At 40.3% G+C, this 19,362-nt stretch overlaps 2 protein-coding genes across 2 annotated transcripts in view; one reads left to right on the top strand and one right to left on the bottom strand.

Annotated features, from left to right (window-relative positions):
* LOC121385804 overlaps positions 1-3,916 on the bottom strand; it is a 29,715-nt gene extending 25,799 nt beyond the window's left edge. The window contains exons 1-2 of the mRNA XM_041516592.1: positions 3,674-3,916; positions 788-1,073 (exon numbers count right to left, since the gene is read on the bottom strand). Of these exons, the coding sequence (XP_041372526.1) occupies positions 788-1,073; positions 3,674-3,916 (529 nt within the window). The remainder of the gene's footprint in view (positions 1-787; positions 1,074-3,673) is intronic.
* Positions 3,917-10,122: 6,206 nt separating this feature from the next.
* Positions 10,123-19,362, top strand: part of LOC121386890 (deleted in malignant brain tumors 1 protein-like) — a 16,677-nt gene continuing 7,437 nt past the window's right edge. Inside the window, exons 1-8 of the mRNA XM_041517922.1 lie at positions 10,123-10,241; positions 11,998-12,088; positions 12,464-12,588; positions 13,231-13,389; positions 14,087-14,180; positions 16,181-16,308; positions 17,311-17,469; positions 18,567-18,657. Of these exons, the coding sequence (XP_041373856.1) occupies positions 10,175-10,241; positions 11,998-12,088; positions 12,464-12,588; positions 13,231-13,389; positions 14,087-14,180; positions 16,181-16,308; positions 17,311-17,469; positions 18,567-18,657 (914 nt within the window). The 5' untranslated portion in view covers positions 10,123-10,174. The remainder of the gene's footprint in view (positions 10,242-11,997; positions 12,089-12,463; positions 12,589-13,230; positions 13,390-14,086; positions 14,181-16,180; positions 16,309-17,310; positions 17,470-18,566; positions 18,658-19,362) is intronic.

The following is a 19,362-nucleotide window of genomic DNA, read 5'->3' as shown; positions in this document are numbered from 1 at the left end:
TTTCTTCACGTTAAAAAAAAGAAAAGTGATCTAGACTTTAGTCTCGAGTTTGTGAGATTGCTTAATATAACGACATTGACACTTATTTATTATTAGATATTGTATAAATATGTCCGGCTATTGCACCCTTTTTTGCCCCTAAAATAATCAAAATTAATTACCACCTCGTCCTTGTTTTTTGTTTGTTTTTTTGTTTGTTTTTTTTAAATTTTTTTAAATCGAACGTTTCTTATATTCCACAGGCCTTATATTTTAAGTATAAAACAATACAGTAAATTATACTCTGAAGAAAATAGGGTGTGTTGCAAAATGGTCATAATTGTGGCTTTTAAATTTGCTAAGAACTTTTTTTTTTAACACAATGTATTCGCGAAAAAAAGAAAAGAAAAGAAAACCAACCCCCCCCCAAAAACAACAAAAAAACAACAACAACCCAACACCCCCCCCCCCAAAAAAAAAAAAAAACCCCAACAAAACAAAACCCAACAAACAAACAAAAAAACACAACCCCCAAAACATCACCACCTCCCCCCCCCCCCTCCAAAAAAAAAAAAGCCCAACAAGAAAACCCCCAAAGCCTGCCTCGCTAAAAAACCCAAAACAACCCCAACAGAAACCCGCAACAAAAGCAAAACGAATATTCGACCCCCCCCCCCCCCCGAACAATTCAACACACACATACACGCACGCACGTACACACGCGCGATCACACAAGCACGTCATATCTACCCCACAAAAAAACCCCAACAACAACAAAGAACACAAAAACAGCATCCTTAATACGCACCATTATCTCGAAGAGTTTCAGCACGGTTAACGAACGTGGCGATGTTGCCAAAGGAATTGAAGTTGTACCGCCAAAACTGAGCTTGACCCGCCATGTCTCCCGGAATCTGATTGGCCATCTTTGTTAGAATGAACATAGCAGCAGCCAATCCCGAGTAGAGCGGCTTCCGGAGCTCCGCCCACCTGACGCGCGGCCAGTTGATTCCGAATTCTGATTGGATAAGATTGCATTCCCGAATAGTCCGCGACATACATGTTTGAGAAACCATCAGTTTGAGAGAGTCGACCTAGCAAAGTGAGAAAAGAGGTGTTTTTATTATTATTTTAATTATTATTATTATTATTATTATTATTATTATTATTATTATTATTTTGTTTTTGTTTGTTGCTTTGCTTGTTTGCTTGTTGTTGTTTTTGGTTTTATTTTTTGGTTTTATGTTTTTTATAGTTTTATATTTTTTTGTGTTGTGTTGTGTTGTGTTGTGTTGTGTTGTGTTGTGTTGTGTTTTTTGTTTTGTTTGTTTGTTTGGTTGTTTTTGTTTGTTTTGTTTGGGGGTTTTGGGGGGTGCGGCTATTAAATATTTAGCTTATCTTGGGGAAACGAAACAAAATAAAATCGAGATAAATATCCCTTTAGATGATTCTCCGTTCAACAAAAACTTTGTTCTATCAGACATTGTTGGAAACTATATTATTATACACTTGTAACTAATGAAAAGCCAAATTCTGGTGGTGGTGATGGTGGGATTGGTTCCTAGACATATTATTTTTGACTTATATTCGTCAGTTAAAGTATATGTTCGCTTTACATATTTATAATATTTGCATTTGCCAACATTTGCCGTGATGAGTTTTACTAGTAGAAAGCAGAACATTGCGTTCTAGAACATCACGTTGACAAAATTCTCTCCGCGAATTGACATACATGCGTTACCAAAGGAAATAAAGAAAGAAAGGGATGTTTTATTTAACGACGCACTCAACACATTTTAAATATGATTATATACTGTCGGACATATGGTTAAGTGCCACACAGATAATGAGAGAGGAAACCCGCTGCTGCCACGCATTGGGTTACTCTTTCCAATTAGCAGCAAGAGATCTTTTATATGCAGTATTCCACAAACAGGATAATACATACCGAGACCTTTGTTACACCAATTAATGAAGCACTGACAAGAACGAGAAATATCCATATTAAACAGGGATCGATCGAAGACGAACCACGCATCTGGCGAGCGCTATATCATTGGCCCCGTGCTACTTATTAATAAAAGTCCTTCATAATAATTCGACTGTTTGATATTCACGATATTTGCGATTGTATCTGTAACTATTTATTGTTTGATTGTATCGTACAGTTGTTCATTGTAAGTAATTATTTCATTTTATGTCCCTCGTGAAATAATTTTCATTTTGTCACTCGTTAAAACTCAATTTCACTCGGGACATAAACATGATACGAAATGGAAGCTCGTTTAATATCCTATACAGGCGCGGATTTAGTGGGGGGCCCAAGGGGCCCGCCCCCCCCCCCCCTATTTTTGGGGTCAAGTTATTTATTTTTTTAACTAGAGTGGAATTACACAAAAATGTACTTATTTCAAAATTTCGCGGGGGAGCATGCCCTCGGCCCCCCCCCCCCCCGCCCTATTTAAAAATCCTGGATCCGCGCCTGCTATAATTATTACCCCCAGCAGGCACTCATAACGGGGAACATAAAAATCACAATTTCTCACTGAGAAATTATCATGCATTGGTTTAACGTACACTACTATTGGACGATTTGATGCCAACAAACCAATCACCTTGTCGGTACTAAATATGACGTCATCACGATTTGGCAGAGCACATATAATGACGTCACATATTTGAAAGCGTTTGCGTTTACGTCTTTCTGGTTTCAGTGTTAAAACTTGTAATGAAATGGTAATTTAATGCAATTCATTATAGATTTATTTTTTTACAGAATATATAGAACTTGGGTTTGAAAATTATCCGTGAACCATGAATAAATACAAAGTTAAAGCAATACCCAGAACAGTAAAGTAGTTTACGTCATTTCTAATATACATGGACGTGCAACCGATGTAGGCTATATATATATATATATATATATATATATATATATATATATATATATATATATAAACCCCTAAAAGTAACCCCACCAAATAGCTGGGGGTAATAAACAGAATAACAAACTCGGTACCAGTTGTTATCAAATTTATGTCACGAGCTTTCACTCGGAACATAAATTTGATAATAACTGGTAACTCATTTATTATCCTCTATATAACACATCGTGAAAAATGCATTTAAAAAGTGTTACATTTGTCAGTATTTGTAATGATAAATTTTAATTGTAGGCTAGATTATTTAAGAACATGTAGTTTTCAATTTCCCCGTGGACCATGTTCTCGAACCCCCGTACAAAATTTCAGTCATTCAGCCCCCTCCCCAAATGTTAACTTACGGTCGCCATACCTGCATATGCCTGACTATGCCTATGTTTTAATATTACAGAGACATACCCTAGTTTTTAAACACTACGACGTATTTTGTTTACTATTAAAGACATTTTTGAAAATTTAAATTCGAAGTACTTAAATTTTATTATTTAGAATATTAATTTTCGTGCATCTGAAATGGTTCTGGTCATCCATCTTAATTCTAAAAACGCACGTTCGTAATGGTCCGCGCCTTTAAATGCCAACATGTTTTGTCTCTCCTCTTTGGAAAATATTCCTGCTCAGATCTAGTGGGAGTGGGGGAAGGGGAGGGGGCACACATATACTCGTGGCCTAGGGGAGCCAAATATTCAAATTCGTCTCTGATGCGCTCTAGTGGTGTCGTTAAACAAAAACAAATGCTGTTCTATGCCAACCTGCCATATTCCTCCGTGATACCCGGCCCGGTACGTCCTCGAGTCTTCCCCATCTCTCGTCTCCACGTAGGCCAGTCGGCGCAGAAACAGGCGGTCGTTGGGAAAGATGCACTTAGACCGGATTCTGTCAACCACTGCGGCCACGACGTCGCCACCTCTCGCGCCTGGCGACAACGTCAAGTCTATCGCCAACGTCGCACTCGCCAACAAAACACCGGACACCAAGATTGACGTAAACACCATGACGTCTAACATCAAAATTCGAAAATGATCATCTGTTCTGAAATTACGTTTTATATATATATTTGAATAAATCCGCCCACGGTTTTTTCTTTCTTAAACGTTGTTACCAGGGAAGGTGTCAAAGTGTTCAAGTAAAAGTTATAGTGGATGAGCGATCATCAAAATGAGGATAAGTTTATGTTTAATTTGTAAACCATGCATCTTTTCTGAATAATAATGATGACAACGATGATGGTACTGATGGAGATGATGATGATGATGATGGTGATACTGCTGACAATAACGATGATGATGATGATGATGATGATAATGATAATGAGGATGAGGATGGTGATTATGACAACAACGATGTGATGATGACAGTGATTGCGATGGTGATGCTGCTGTTGACAATAATACTGATGATGATGTTGGTGATGATGATGATAATGATGATAATAATGATGGTGATGATGATGATGATAATGATGGTGATGATGATGATAATAATGATGATGATGATGATGATAATGATGGTGGTGGTGATGATAATGATGGTGATGATGATGATAATGATGATGGTGATGATGATGATGATGATGATGATGATGATGATGATGATAATAATAATGATTATAATGGTGGTGATGATGATGATAATAATGATGATAATTATGATGATAATGATGATGATGGTGGTGGTGATGATGATGTTGATGATGATACTGGTGATGATGGTGATACTGGTGATGATGGTGATGGCGATGATGATGGTGATGATGATGATAGTGATGATAATGATGGAGATTAGTGATGGTGAAAGAGATGCTGTTAGTGATTATGATGATAATGGCGACGAGGGTAATAGTTATGATGACGATCATATAACTTAATTGTGTATTTATACTGAACTCTTTTTCTTATTTCAACCAGTACACCACAACTGGTCAAACACCGTGGTATGTGCTTTCCTGTCTGTGGGAAAGTGCATATAAAAAATCCCTTGCTGCATTAGGGAAATGTAGCGGGTTTCCTCTTATGACTACTGTTTAGAATTACCAAATGTTTGACATCCCATAGCCGATGGTCAATTAATCAGTGTGCTCTAGTGGTGTCGTTAAACAAAAACAAACTTTCAAACCTATGTGAGGAAGCAATATGTTCAAAGTTTCTTTTTCTTTTTAAATTTGCACACATCCCCCAATCAGTTAGATTTACAAGAGATGCAATCCTTATTTGACAAATATCTCCGTTTTCACATTACCACACCTTTTTTTCTTACATTCCTTTTTTGTCTGAACAATATACAAAATACATAAAACAATTTATATATCATCAGTCCTAAATCCGTTATGCTTGGGTTTTAACAAAACGCTTGTGTCGTCCGTAAGCCTAAGCACGTCCGTGTCTACGCGATCAAGAAACAACGAACCGGGCCCGTGACCAGGACAATACAAAGGACTGTTCATGGGATGGTTGTAATTTTTGTCACAGTTCTGTTATTCGGAAAACTCCACGTGTCCAAATATATACTCACTCGCGCAACTCTTCCTCATAGTTATTGTGAACTATTTACTTATTATGTGGATATTTAGCTAATATTACTGTCCGCATTCAGAATGTATTAAAGGGACAGACCCTAGTTTTAACCCGTGAAAAATATCACTAAGTTTAGTTAATCTACAAACCTGTAACACTTTTGGATAAAGTTACAGTTGTGTGAAACATGAGTCTGTGACCTTGAAATGGTGAAATATCCTATAAAAATAGACTAAAACTCGACTCCATAACTGTTACTTTTCAGACGCACGTGCGTTTTTAAAAATATGAGAAATGCATTTTGTGATATTACAAACACCAGGCCCCGTGCTTATAAACCTTAAAGTCTAGACTTTAATAATGTCCAGACTTTAACGTCATGGCAACGCCATTCATTAAAGTCTAGACTTTAAGTGTTATAAGCACGGGCCCTGGATGACCAAAACACTTCGAATGTACGGAAACTGATAATCTAAACCATAAAATCTAAGTAAAGTATGATTTCAGTTGTCAAAAACGACTATAATAGTAAAAGAAATATGCCTTTGTGTTTAAAAACTAGGGTATGTCCCTTTAAAAAATGTGATTTTTTATTACAATAATGTCATGCGCACAGATCACTGGCTATTGTAGCCAGAGTACTTTACCGTTAGAGAGCTAGACGAACATTTGGTTGATTACGATCACTCTCTCAGCCAGAGATAACAGGAAGAAACCCGTTAGCACCTACGCATTTAACCGAAACATTATTGAAAGGAGGTGTTGTCGGGTGTCTTCTTGTAGTGTGTGTGTATTTGTGGTTAATATGTGAAATATTTGTTATCGGCGAACTCGGAAATGATGAATGTAATGGTATTTAGCGTTACTAAGGTCATACATAGGGTTAATGTTGTATTAGACCGGGAAACCGGCCTCGGTGGTGTGGTGTTGTGGTTAAGACATCGGACATAAGGCTGGTAGGTACAGGGTTCGCCACCCAGAACCGGCTCCCACCCAGAGCGAATTTTAACGACTCGATGGTTAGGTGTAAGACCACTACGCGCTCTTCTCTCTCACCAATCACTAACAAACTTACCACTAACCCTCTGCTCTGGACAGACAGCCCAGATAGCTGAGGTGTGTGTCCAGGACCACGTGCTTGAACCTTAATTGGATATAAGCACGAAAATAAGTTGAAATGAAATGAAATAGAGAGAGAATAATTGCCTATTCGGTGGTAAGACAACCGAGCCATTCCGTGTTTTCTCTATTGAGTTATCTCTAGCTGAGAGGGGGCGGGACGTAGCCCAGTGGTACAGCGTTCGCTCGATACGCGGTCGGTCTGGGATCGATCCCCGTCGGTGGACACATTGGGCTATTTCTCGATCCAGCCAGTGCATCACGAATGGTATATCAAAGAACGTGGTATGTGCTATCCTGTCTGTGGGATGGTGCATATAAAAGATCCATTGCTACAATCGGAAAATGTAGGGGGTTTCCTCTCTAAGATAATATATGTCAAAATTACCAATTGTTTGACATCCAATATATAGTCGGTGATTAATAAATTAATGTGCTATAGTGGTGTTGTTAAACAAAACAAAACGTTGACTGACTGTAACAGAGCAATACCTGTCGTATTTAACCGGAACATTATTGAAAGGGGTGCTGTCGGGTTTTTTGTGTATAATGTGTGTATTACTAGTTAATATGTGAAAGATTCGTTATCAGCGAATTCGAAAATGATCAATATAAAGGTATTTAGCGTCATACATAGAGTTAGTGTTGCATTAGAGCGGGTATTCAGGGTCGTACCATGATCATAAATCCGGGGGGGGGGGGGGGGGGGGGGGGGGGGAAGAGGGGGCACTACTTTTTATAAACAATTGAAACACTACACAAATTAAACCCTGAGATATGTATGCTATTTTCTGGAGTAAAAAAATAAAGAAAACTGAATTGAGACGGGTCACAGGATCGATTCCCCGCGATGTATGATTCAGAGCCGTACCCTGATCAAAATCCTAGGGGTGGGGGCACTACTTTTTATAAACAAATATGTATGCTATTTTCTGGAGTAAAAAAATAAAGAAAAATAAATGACATTCTCGGGGGGGGGGGGGGGGGTACGGCCCTGGTATTGTTGTGGTAGGTAGGTAGCCATTCCGTGTTTTCTCTATAGAGTTATCTCTGGCTGAGAGAGCGATCGTACAAGGGCTATAGCTATTGATATTGGATTCGTGTCGGACACGAGACTGGGTTCTGTTTTCATTCCAATACAGGGGCGGGTGTAGCTCATTGTTAGAGCACTCGACTGAAGTGAGACGGGTCGCAGGATCGATTTCCCCGCGATGTATGAGTATGTACCCTGATCAAAATCCTAGGAGTGGGGGCACAACTTTTTATAAACAAATGAAACACTATACAAATTAAACCCTGAGATGTGTATGCTATTAAAATAAAGTGAGATTCTCAGGGGTCAGCTGCCTCCATGCCCCTCGGAGGGTACGGTCCTGTGACCCCCCCCCCCCCCCCCCCCCCCCCCAGCACAACTATTGCTCCGTGACAGGTACACCAAAAGCTGTGGTTAAGTTAAAGGGACATTCCTGAGTTTACTACATTATAAGATGTTTTCGACTAATAAAATATCTCTACGATTAAACATACATATTAAATATATTTTTTGTTTAGAATATCAATGTCTGTATATTCAATTGTTTCTGGTCATCTTAATATTTGTAAGAAGCCGAAACTGGATTTTGTCTTCAAATAATTTCGTACGTACGAAAACATATAGTTTAAGAAATAAAATGAAATTTAACCTCGTATAAATATTAGAACGACCAGAAACACGTTTAATATACAACCACTAATATGATATAATACCGGCCTCGGTGGCGTCGTGGTTAGACCATCGGTCTACAGGCTGGTAGGTACTGGGTTCGGATCCCAGTCGAGGCATGGGAATTTTAATCCAGATACCGACTCCAAACCCAGAGTGAGTGCTCCGCAAGGCTCAATGGGTAGGTGTAAACCACTTGCACCGACCAGTGATCCATAACTGGTTCAACAAAGGCCATAGTTTGTGCTATTCTGCCTGTGGGAAGCGCAAATAAAAGATCCCTTGCTGCCAATCGGAAAGAGTAGCCCATGAAGTGGCGACAGCGGGTTTCCTCTCAAAATCTATGTGGTCCTTAACCATATGTCTGACGCCATATAACCGTAAATAAAATGTGTTGAGTGCGTCGTTAAATAAAACATTTCTTTCTTTCTTTCTAATATGTTATACAGAAAAATATATTTGATATGTAATTACAATCGTTAAAAAGTCTCTGTTAGTCGATAACATTTTTAAAAATTGCAGCAAACTCGGGAATGTCCCTTTAAAGTTTGTTTTGGTTAACGACACCACTAATGTGACTAGACTTGATTTATTAATCGCCGGCTATTGGATGTCAAGGAAACCCGCTACATTTGTTTTCATTAGTAGCAAGGGATCTTTTTTATATACCATCCCATAGACAGGATAGCACATACATGTATCACGACCTTTGATATACTAATCGTGGAGCACTGGCTGGGACGAGAACCAAAGTTTGTGGTATGTACTGAAATATAAAATATCTCTTGCTGCTTTTTCAGATATTCTACCCCGGAAAACATTGTGAAGAAAGAAAATGTGCTTGAGCAGAGAGCGCACGAGCGTAGGAAAGTGCCAAAAAGTGGGGGAGGGGTGGGGGGCACACACACACACACACACACACACACACACACATACACGCACAGACACACACAGACACACATACATACATACATATATATATATATATATATATATATATATATATATATATATATATATAAGTAAGTATAAGTAAGTATAAATATAAAAAAAACCCATAGTTACTCCAACAATGTGAGTGTGTTGGCGGGCATATATCCCTTGTTTCCCCACCCTCCGCCCGTTTCATACGCCAGTGCGAGACAGAAGGGTTTGACCCCCAAAACCCTCCCCGCTACAAACACGCCTGAAAGATAAAATGCATTGTGGCGTCGTTGAACAGACATGAATTCCGTTCTTTGTGTGTAACATTCCTGGATGTTTCCACAGGGTCACCCACCGAGGCACTAAACCAGGCAGAACGTTAATGAACTATCTATACGACAACCCGTGTTTCACTGCTATATGGCTGTGCAGGGCCGTACCCTGATCAAAATCCTAGGGGGGTGGGTGGGCACTACTTTTTATATACAAATTAAACCATGAGATATGTATGCTATTTTCTGGAGTAAAAAAAAAAAGGTGAGATTCTCGGGGGGGGGGGGGAACTCCCCCCCCTTCCCCCGGAGGGTACGGCCCTGCTGTGACTTGATGAACTATCTATGACAATCCGTGTTTCACTGCTATGCGGCTGTGACTGGATATCTTATTACACACCACTTTACCTAGAAGTGAGCCTGTATACAAACACATTATTACTAAAAAACATTTGCACAAGATATTTTCATTACAGAAAATTTTACACTACAACACACTTTGAAACGACACAACGGCGCACTATACTTGTGGAGCCATGCATGTCCGTCACAAAGGCAGCTTTTGAAAGGAATATATTAAAGTTACGACAAAAGAGGGATAAACTAAATTGAAAAGGCTTCTTTTGTCACCGAGAGTCACAAGTGCATACTTCATACAGGTACACTGAAGACAACAGGCGTGAAAAAACAACGCGTGTTGAAAGCAACAAAAAGGGAACAGAAATGGGTGCTGTTATGAAATTTTTAATTTCTGGATTTATTATAACAACGGCATGCATTGTGTTTTCAGGTATGTACAGTTCGGTATTATGGAATTTGAATCATGTATGTAATCTTAAACTTAACTCTGTGTGTCTCTGTCTCTGTCACTCTCTGTCTCTGTCACTCTCTGTCTAGATATCCAGATACCGACTCCAAACCCTGAGTGAGTGCTCCGGCTCAATGGGTAGGTGTAAACCACTTGCATCGACCAGTGATCCATAACTGGTTCAACAAAGGCCATGGTTTGTGCTATCCTGCCTGTGGGAAGCGCAAATAAAAGATCCCTTGCTGCCTGTCGAAAAAAGAGTAGCCTATGTGGCGACAGCGGGTTTCCTCTTCAAAACAGTGTCAAAATGACCATATGTTTGACGTCCAATAGCCGATGATAAGATAAAAAATCAATGTGCTCTAGTGGCGTCGTTAAATAAAACAAACTTTACTCTCTCTCTCTCTCTCTCTCTCTCTCTCTCTCTCTCTCTCTCTCTCTCTCTCTCTCTCTCTCTCTCTCTCTCCGTGTGTGTGGGGAGGGGGGAGGGGGGGGGGGGGGGGGGTGGGGAGGCTTGTTTTTGCTAGAATTAAACGAAAATGCCCGAATCCGGATAATGACATCTGTTCATATTAGTTTTAACTGTTGCATGTTTGTTTTATCTTGATGTTGATCATCACCTTATTTGTTTGCATTTACCATCGTTTGACACCCAATAGCCAATGTATTTTTCTTGCTGGAGTGTCGTTAAATATCTGTTCTGTTCTGTTCTATTCTATTCTATTCTATTCATATTAGCATTACTACCAAACGGCTATATAGGGTTACAAATGAATCACTGCGCATTTTCACATGGATTACAACTAATTTTGAGGGTATAATGATGGAAATACATAGTATAAAAGTCTCAGGTTAGCATATTTCCCCCGAATATCTGTATCATTTTTGCCAAAATTTGAGGTTTTGCTCCAGGACTGGTTCGAAGGGGGTGGGGGTGGTTGGGGGGTGGGTGGGGGGGGGATGTATTAGCTCGAGTCGTCTTCAGCCATCCCGTTATTGGTATTGATATATGTATCGTACGCTTATGTGTATTATTTATTAGGTCTCATCTATAACGCAACCCCATTATCAAACTCCAAATCTAGTTCACCAAGGTAAACATCTACGGTCCCTTTAAAAAAAATAAAAAAATATTTTGACATTTGTTAGACTAAGATCTTACGGCACAGCGATAAACACCACAATAATAAATATCATGCTGGACTCGTTTATCTTGTTGCACTTACCCCAAACCATGGACGTCAATCTGGCTTTAAAAGTGTGTGTGTGTTGGGGGTGGGGGGGTGGGGGTGGTGTTTGGGGCGTGGGGAGGGGGTTTGGGGCGTGGGGGGGGGGGTTGGGCGTGGGGGGGGCGTGTGTGTGATAAAGGAATGTCAATGAAAATCATAAAGCTACACATTAGTGGTTAAATTTTTAATTTTTGTTTGTTTTTGTTTGTTTTTTGTTGTTGCTGTTGTTGTTTTTGTTGTTGTTGTTGGTGGTGTTGTTGCTTTTGCTAAACGAAAAAGCGTGGGGGTGGGGGGGGGAGGACATTTATATAGATTGTCCCCCGGCGTTGAAAAGTGAGGGGGACGCGTTCCCCCTGTCCCCCACCGATCGACGCCCATGCTCCAAACCATACCATCACTAAAATGTCCCTCAAGCAATGTGTATGTATTTAACGCATTTTCACATAAACAAACTTTGAAAAGGCGTTGGTCTTAAAATTTTATTTCCTTTTCATTTGATCTGTTCCTAGTATCGACGTGTAGTGATGACGTCATTGATCTGAACGCTACTGCCGACCCAGCTGGTTTGTTCTCGCCCAGTTATCCATATTTCTATCCTAGGTGAGTTAACTCCCTTTCTATAGGTTGCACTGCACCAAATAAAATTTCATAGGCAACATTGTAAACGTATGCGTATGCATGATCCATAAATATGAATACTTGAAACCCGGTCCCAAAGTATTAAAGAGACAGACCCTAGTTTTAAAACACTATGACATATTTTTCACTATTAAAGGGACATTCCTGAGTTTGCTCCATTGTAAGATGTTTCCGACTAATAACACACACACACACACACACACACACACACACACACACACACACACACACACACACACACACACCACACACCACACACACGTGTCTATGTCTCCATCATTTGACAAAACCAAGCTGTAGCATATGAGTCCGCCCATTTCCTTATTCTTGTTACAGCAATTTGACATGTCGCTGGCGCATCACGGCCGTCAACGAAAGAGACCGGGTATACCTGTACATCGTAACAGTAGACTTGGACAACCGAAAGGAAACCTGTGAAGACAGTCTAGTTGTCTATGACGGTTAGTTAACTTAATTACCGTCAGTTACCGTCAACCATGACAGTTAGTAAAGGTCTATGGCGGTAGGGCCATTAGACAATGGGAAGGGGGGGGGGAGGGGTCGGTCGACCTCCCAACCGGTGACTTTTTTTCAATATGCTCCCCGGACCCCCTCTAAGCAACTTGGGCACTTCACGCCCTCACCTTAAGCCAAAACGACCACCCCCCCCCCCCCACGGGCCTGGCGGGTATTTAACTTTATTTATTATCCACATGGTTCAACATAAACCGAGTTAATAAATCCCACACGAAGCACTCGTGTAATAACAAGCGTAATGACGTAATTTTGAAAAAGCAACGTCATAACATGACGTTTCTTCCCAATACATTGTCAAGTCTTAGCTCAGACTGTGCATGTGAAACCCTCGCTCTCATTCGAGCAATACAAAAATCCTGACACAAGTTTCGTAAAATCAGTGCGACACACAAGCTCGTATAATAAAATCTATTTAGTACCTACTAAGAGCAGCTTAATGAGTTCGAGGTCTATCGTAACATTTCTCTCGTAAGTTGTAATTAAATCGTATCTCCTCTTGGAGGGGCGGGACGTAGTCCAGTGGTAAAGCGTATCTTTGTAATGAGACCCTTTTCTGTACTGTCTAGGTTACAACCAATCGTCCAACCACCTGCGCCGATGGTGTGGTCGGGGTGACAGTGACGTCACACTGAAGAGTAGCGGTGATACGGTGTACGTCGTGTTTACGTCAGACACAGAGGGCGCTGCGAAAGGATTCGGGATTCACTACAGAGCAGGGCGCGACAGTGAGTAAATATTGTGTAATAATTAACAGAGGCGGATTTAGGGAGGGAGCGGATCGACCCAGCAATACTCCATTCAGCACATGTCCCGCCCCACCCTTTATAAACTGTCGGAACCGCCACCTGACTTGCGAAATTATGGAGAAGAAGGGAGGAAGGAAATGTTTTATTTAACGACGCACTCAACACCTTTTATTTACGGTTATATGGCGTCGGACATATGGTTAAGGATCACACAGATACGTATCTACTATATATAAAATATATGTACACTAGTATACAATCCAGAGTTTATTGCTGCACTTTCCCCCGTTTTTTAATGTTGAAATAGACCAACAAGTTCGCCTATTGCATAAACAGTCTTGCCCGATATTTTTAGAATTTGTATGCTCCCGAATAACGCTATAAAAGACGAACTGTAATTGGTCGATATTTTCCTGTCCTGGACGGAGGAGCCGGCCGAGACCGGCTCTTGTGCCCAGGACAGGCGTGCGCTACAACAGCTTGTTCTGAATGTGCACGTAAAACCCTATGACCTGACCTGACCTGACCTGGTCGATATTTAAATTGTTATTTATAGATGAAATGTCACCTGGACATGGGAGTCCACGCAATGCTGTTAGATCTACTGGTAGACCAGTAGAACTTATTTTAATCAGATTGAGCGCCAATATGTAAGAAGTTGTTCATTCTCTTGTAGAAATCTGCTATGGCGGTGTACACGAGTTGGCCGATGCGACGAGAGAACTGACGTCGACCACGTTAGATGTGACATATTTTGATGAACAGCCCAAGTAAGAATTATTTTAACCAGTGTGTTTGTAAACTATGTGTCATTCTTTTGTAACCTCTCATCTGAAACTACCCCTCCCCCTCCCCCTCCACCTCCCCACCCAAACCCTCTTACCCTTCGAGTCAGTACCCCACGACTGGTATATCAGAGACCGTGCTCTTCCTTCCTTTTCCTGGAGCGGAACGTAGCTCCGCGGTCGGTCTAGGATCGATCCCCGTCGGTGGACCCATTGGGCTATTTCTCGTTCCAGACAGTGCTCCACAACTGGTGTAACAAAGGCCGTGGTATGTACTATCCTGTCTATCGGATTGAGCATATAAAATATCCCTTGCTGCTAATCGAAAAAGATTATTGCGTGAAGTGGCGACAGCGGGTTTAATCACTCAATACAAGTGTGGTCCTTAACCATATGTCTGACGCCATATAACCGTACATAAAATGTGTTGAGTGCATCGTTAAATAAAACATTTCCTTTCCTTTCTCATTCCAGCCAGTGCACCACGACTGGTATATCAAAGGCCGTGGTATATGATATCCTGTATGTGAGATGGTGCATATAAAAGGTCCCTTGCTACTAATGGAAGAAAGTAGCGGGTTTCCTTTCTAATACTATATGTTAAAATTACCAAATGTTTGACATCCAATAGCCGATGAATAATGAATCAATGTGCTCTAGTGGTGTCGTTAAACAAAACAAACTTTAACTTTAATTTTCTTCCTTTTCCTCTGCCATTTTTCTATACCAATGTGTTCTTGCTGGAGGACGCCTTTATGTGAACCCATGCCCTCATGAACCTGTCACTTAAATTTTGCATTTACCATAGTTTGACACCCAATAGGCGATGTATTTTTCGTGCTGGAGTGTCGTTAAAACGTTAATTCATTCATTCATTCATCATTCATTCATTCATTCATTTGTTCATTCATAAAATGTGTTGAGTGCGTCGTTAAATAAAACATTTCTTTCTTCTTTTTTTTTCTTTTTTTTTCTCTCTAATATGAAAAACACCCTAGTGCTAATCGGACCAGGGCTGCGTTCAGCCAGACCGAGCGGAAAAAATCCCGCCCGCTAGACTGGTTTATGCGCTTGATAGTACACCAAATGGCCACCTTGGGAACCAATCAAATAGTTCGCGAACGTTAGCGAAACGTTTGCTGGTTGAACTTTGGGCTGATCTCTGTTTTTAAAATTTTTTAATTCTTTTTTTATTTACTGCTTTACCAGCACTCATAGTCATAAGCGTACGAGTCCCCCCCCCCCCTTGGGGGGGGGGGGGGGCAGGCTAGCTTTTGCCCGAATTAAAGGGACATTCCTGAGTTTGCTGCAATGTTTAAGATGTTATCGACTAACAGACTTTTTAACGATTGTAATTACATATCACATATAATGTTCTGCATAAAATATTAGTGGCTGTATATTAAATGTTTCTGATCGTTCTAATATGTGTACTAGGTTAAATTTCATTTTATTTCCTAAAAAATGTTGTTTTTTTTTGGTACGTACGAAATTATTTGAAGACAAAATCTTCTTAGGCTTCTTAGAAATATTAAGACGACCAGAAACACATTGAATATACAGACACTGATATTCTAAACAAGAAAATATATTTAATATGTAAGTTTAATCGTAGAAATATTTTATTAGTCGGAAACATCTTACAATGCAGCAAATGTTTTATGTTTTAACTGAGGTGAACTTTAATAAACAATTTGTCTGTCTGTCTGTCATAAAAAAGACTCATGTTAGCACAAATATCAGTATAAATTTTGGCCGAGTTAGATGTTTTGCTCCAGCTGTAGGGGGAAGTCGACCCCCCCCCCCCCGCCCCGTCCCGACCCCTGTCTCATACGTTCATGCACATGACGTTTGAGTTTTATACGAAGGACGACCATGATGACGTCATTTTACATTTCGACGCCATATAACCGTAAATAAAATGTGTTGAAGGCGTCGTTAAATAAATAAATAAATAAAACATTTCATTTTATATTTTATTTCAGGACCGGCGTGTGTTTATTTCGGATACGGGCCGCTACTGGTTACGAAATACGGATCACGATTTCAGGAAATAATTTTGATTCCAACTCTGCAGACGGATGCAACGAAACGTACCTGGTCGTATACGATGGTACGTTAAAGTTTTGTTTAACGACACCACTAAAGAAAAGTTAATTTATTAATCATTGGCTACTGGGTGTCAAACATTTGGTAATTCTAACATATAGTCTTAAAGAGGAAACCCGCCACATTTGGTTTTCATTAGTAGCAAGGGATCTTTTAAATGCGCCATCCCACAGGCAGGATAGCACATACCACTGCCTTTGATATACCAGTCGTGATGCACTGGCTGGAACGACGAATAGCCCAATGGGTCCACCGACGGGGATCGATCCTAGACCGACCGCGCACCAAGCAAGTGCTTTACCACTGGACTACGGGCCCTTCTGGTTGCTGGCATCTTCCAACGCGTAATAATAATTATATTTCTTACACACCTGTTGGTGAGAACACCATGCATTATTTTTGAGAACACATGGGTTGTTAACACACGTTAACAATTTCAAGACATATGACTGACTGCTTGCTCCTAGGTGATGACCAGGTCACCAGTGCCATGCAGCCAATGAAAAACAACACGGTGGAAAATAGATTACACTTTAACGCATAGTTAACTTAACAATCATGTGTCTGTGACGCGTAAGTTGGCTACAAGTGCAACGGCTGTAAATAACGTTTAGTCGAAAAAAAGATGTTAAAATTTGCTTGAAATCTGGTATGTAAGAAATAAAATAATACATTCGTGTTCGTTAGATACCATTTATCTCACAAGTCGTTGTTTAAAAACGTATCAAACTCGCTTTCGCTCGTTAGATACCTTTTAAAACAACTCGTTGTAAGATAAATGGTATCTGACGGCCACTCATGTATTATTCTCTATGTATACAATATATAATATAATTGACAATGCATTTCATAAATTTTGAAACATTTTAAACAGTAGTTCTCTTACTTTAAAAATGTATTAATTTTCAAGATTTCAATACTAACAATACTAATATTGCTAAATTAAAGAAAGCTTTTAATTAAAAAAAAAGTTTAAATAAACGTACCCTCTTTAAAAATGTTTTAGGACTCACTAAAGGCGAGCACACACTGGGCACGTTCTGTGGTGACGTGGAACACGACAAATCAACGTTTACAACTTCCGGTAGATATCTGTTCATGGAATTAGTGACAGGACCCGGCAACGGAATAGTGAATATGGTGCTGGAATATTACCAATACAAAGGTGAAAACAAAGTGTTTGAAGATACCATACGATTTAGTTTCAAGCCAGGTGTTAAATAAATTATATGTTACCTACAATATTCCAGTCGGGGAACACTGATTGGAACACAGAGGCGTACGTTGTGTGTGTATATATATGTGTGTGTGTGTGTGTGTGTGTGTGTGTGTGTGTGTGTGTGTGTCTGTGTGTGTGTGTGTGTGTGTGTGTGTGTGTGTGGTTGGTTTGGGTGGGTGGGGTGGGTATGTGTGGGTTCGGATGGTTTGAAAGAAGCCGCCTACCCTCTGAGGTTAAATAGTTTTTACAATGCAATATTAGGTTATTCATATAAATATGTCCAAGGGAAATGTAGACAGAAGCGTCCGTTAGGTTCATATTCTAAACCCTCCCCGATCCACTTCTGACCACTCTACGACCCTTGAACAGGAAATAGAAATAATAAGATGAGTTCAAACTGATGAGTCATGCTCTCTCTCTCTCTCTCTCTCTCTCTCTCTCTCTCTCTCTCTCTGACTCTCTCTCTCTCTCTCTCTCTCTCTCTCTCTCTCTCTCTCTCTCTCTCTCTCTCTCTCTCTCTCTCTCTCTCTGACTCTCTCTCTCACTCTTTCATCTCTCTCTCTCCCACTATTTTTTCTCTTTCCCTCTTTCACACTCCCTCCCTCTCTCGGTCTCTCACTATCTCTCTTTGTCTGTGTCTCTCTGTCTATGTGTCTCTTTCTCTTTCTCCCTCTGTCTGTCTCTCTCTTTGTCTCTCATTCGCACCCTCTCCCTCTTTCTTCCTCTCACTATATCTCTCTGTCACTGTCTCTCTGTGTCTGTCTCTCTCTCTGTGTCTCTCTCTGTCTCTGTGTCTCTGTGTCTGTGTCTGTGTCTGTCTCTCTCTCTCTCTCTCTCTCTCTCTCTCTCTCTCTCTCTCTCTCTCTCTCTCTCTCTCTCTCTCTCTCTTTCGTTCCGTCTCCCCCATTCTCACTTTCTCTGTCGTTCGCTTTCTCCCAATCTGTTTTTCTCAGTCTCTATCGGTTTGTCTCTCTGTGTCTGTCTGACTGTCTGTCTATCTGTCTGTCTGTCTCATTAAAAATAAAACTAACTATTATTGCCAGACGTTTCGATGTGTCGGGGGAGGATCAGTCTACAGGCGTCGTATAACGAACAGAGGATGACGTCACCCAACTTCCCACTCGACTACGGACCGTGAGTGTATTTCTCACTAGTAGTAGTAGTAGTAGCGGTATAGTTGTAATGGTAGAGATAGTGGCAGTCATAGTAATAGACTTCTTAAAAAAGATTGGGGGGGGGGGGGATTTACCTCTGTCGGGTGAGTGCTTACGTCGCAGGATGGAACCACCTCGGCGAATCAACTGAATGGATTTTTTTCTTGGTCCAACAAAGTGCACCATAACTGGTCAAAGGCCGTGGTATGTGATTTCCTGTCTGTGGGGAAGTGCATAAAGAAGATCCCTTGCTACATTAGGAAAATGTAGCGGGTTTCCTCTGATGACTACGTGTCAGAATGACCAAATGTTGGCATCCAATTGCCGATGATTAATAAATTAATGTGCTCCAGTGGTATAGTTAAAAAAAAGCAACCCCCTCCTACCCCCCCCCCCCAACCCCCCTGTTATCTTAACAACAGAAACCTAGCTATTTAGATTTATACAGTTTGAAAATGATGAACAACAAAAAAAACACACAGTATAACTAAAGAGTAAAGAAAATCAGTTTAAAATATGTGAAATAAGTGTATTGTTGCCGACCAAAATTATTTCTATTTAAAATTGGTGCGAAATTTTAGGAACATTCTTGCAATATAGTTAAGGATTGTCTGTTATTTCTTTTGCGTTCATCGAGGTATGAGTCACACAAGTCAGGGGCGGATCTAAATTTTAGCCATAGTAT

This window comes from Gigantopelta aegis, chromosome 12, assembly GCF_016097555.1.
Source record: "Gigantopelta aegis isolate Gae_Host chromosome 12, Gae_host_genome, whole genome shotgun sequence".
NCBI classification, from domain to species: domain Eukaryota; kingdom Metazoa; phylum Mollusca; class Gastropoda; order Neomphalida; family Peltospiridae; genus Gigantopelta; species Gigantopelta aegis.
Note: the sequence above shows the minus strand (reverse complement) of the source record. Positions and strands in the feature narration are given on the sequence as shown.